Raw genomic sequence first — 1,165 nt, 5'->3', positions numbered from 1 at the left:
AAAATATATTTATTTATATAAAAAAAGCAAAAAAAAACAAAAAAAAACAACAGAGTAGCAGCACAAGGAGAGAAACAGCTACCGCCCGCCCCCCTGCTGGTGTTTCCGCTGTAGTGTATTCATATTTTTGTTTTTTTTTGTTTTATCTTTGAATAAATTTAATTATTTTTAGTTTATTTATTTAAATTTATTTTATTTTTTTCTCAAAAAGAAAAAAAAATGAGGAGTATAGCCTTGCGGCTGCTCGCTCCGGCGGTCGTTGCTGCTGCTCTGCTTCATGGTGATGGTGGGTTTCTGTGTTTATTTTTTTATTTTTTTATTTTTATTTTATTTATTTATATCTATTTATTTTATTTTATTGTGTTTTTCCTCTTTATTTGCGTCTAAATGCTGCTGCTTTCTCCCCCCTGCTCTCAGCTGTATGCAGCAACCATGAACACGTATTTTCAGGTGTATAGGCAGCTCCAATTCAACTTTTTAAACTGCTGCAGACTTACCTCTTTGCTTTCTTGCTGCTGCAGCTGCAGCAGCAGCAGCAGCAATCCTCAACAAACGCACGCAGCCTGCTGCTGCTGCTGCTGCTGCAGCTGCTGCTGCTGTGTTGCTGCTGCTGCCAAACTTGTACACAAAAGACAAAGCGAGACGCAGCTGGAGAACCTTAATTGAATGCAACTGTTGTGCTGCTGCTGCTGCTGCTGCTGTTGCTGCTGCTGCTGCTGTTGCTGCTGCTGTGTTGTTTTTTGTGTATACTTGCAGCTGCATACTATACGCATGCATCAGAGGATACCGAAGCAGCAGCAGCAGTTGCTGCTGGTGGAGATGAAGCAGAGCCAGCAACAGCAGCAGATGCAGCAAGTGGAGCAACAGCAGCAGGATCAACAGTAGCAGCAGCAGCAGCAGCAGCAACAGCAACAGAAACAGCAGCAGAAGATAAATCTATACAAGAAACAACAGACACAACAGCCAAAGGAATACTAGAAAAGCTGAAGCAGTTCCCCGGCCTCGGCGAGCATGGAGCCGGGCTGCTGCAGCTAGCTGAGGAGGGGCTCGGTATACAGGCCAGCAAGTGGGAGCTCAAGAAGATGGTGCCGATGCTCCTAGACCTACAAAAGAACGTTCATGAACACTATAGTATGTGTTTGTTTTATTTTATTTTATTTTGTTT

General features: G+C 42.9%; 1 protein-coding gene across 1 annotated transcript in view; it reads left to right on the top strand.

Annotated features, from left to right (window-relative positions):
* Nucleotides 1-219: 219 nt before the first annotated feature.
* The window catches only part of EMH_0084770 (uncharacterized protein), a gene marked incomplete at both ends in the record, with an annotated part of 2,085 nt that continues 1,139 nt past the window's right edge, over nt 220-1,165 (top strand). Inside the window, 2 exons of the mRNA XM_013500819.1 lie at nt 220-286; nt 757-1,131. Coding sequence (XP_013356273.1) covers nt 220-286; nt 757-1,131 — 442 coding nt within the window. The remainder of the gene's footprint in view (nt 287-756; nt 1,132-1,165) is intronic.

This window comes from Eimeria mitis, genomic scaffold, assembly GCF_000499745.2.
Source record: "Eimeria mitis Houghton genomic scaffold, Emh_scaff5902, whole genome shotgun sequence".
Taxonomy (NCBI): Eukaryota; Apicomplexa; class Conoidasida; order Eucoccidiorida; family Eimeriidae; genus Eimeria; species Eimeria mitis.
Note: the sequence above shows the minus strand (reverse complement) of the source record. Positions and strands in the feature narration are given on the sequence as shown.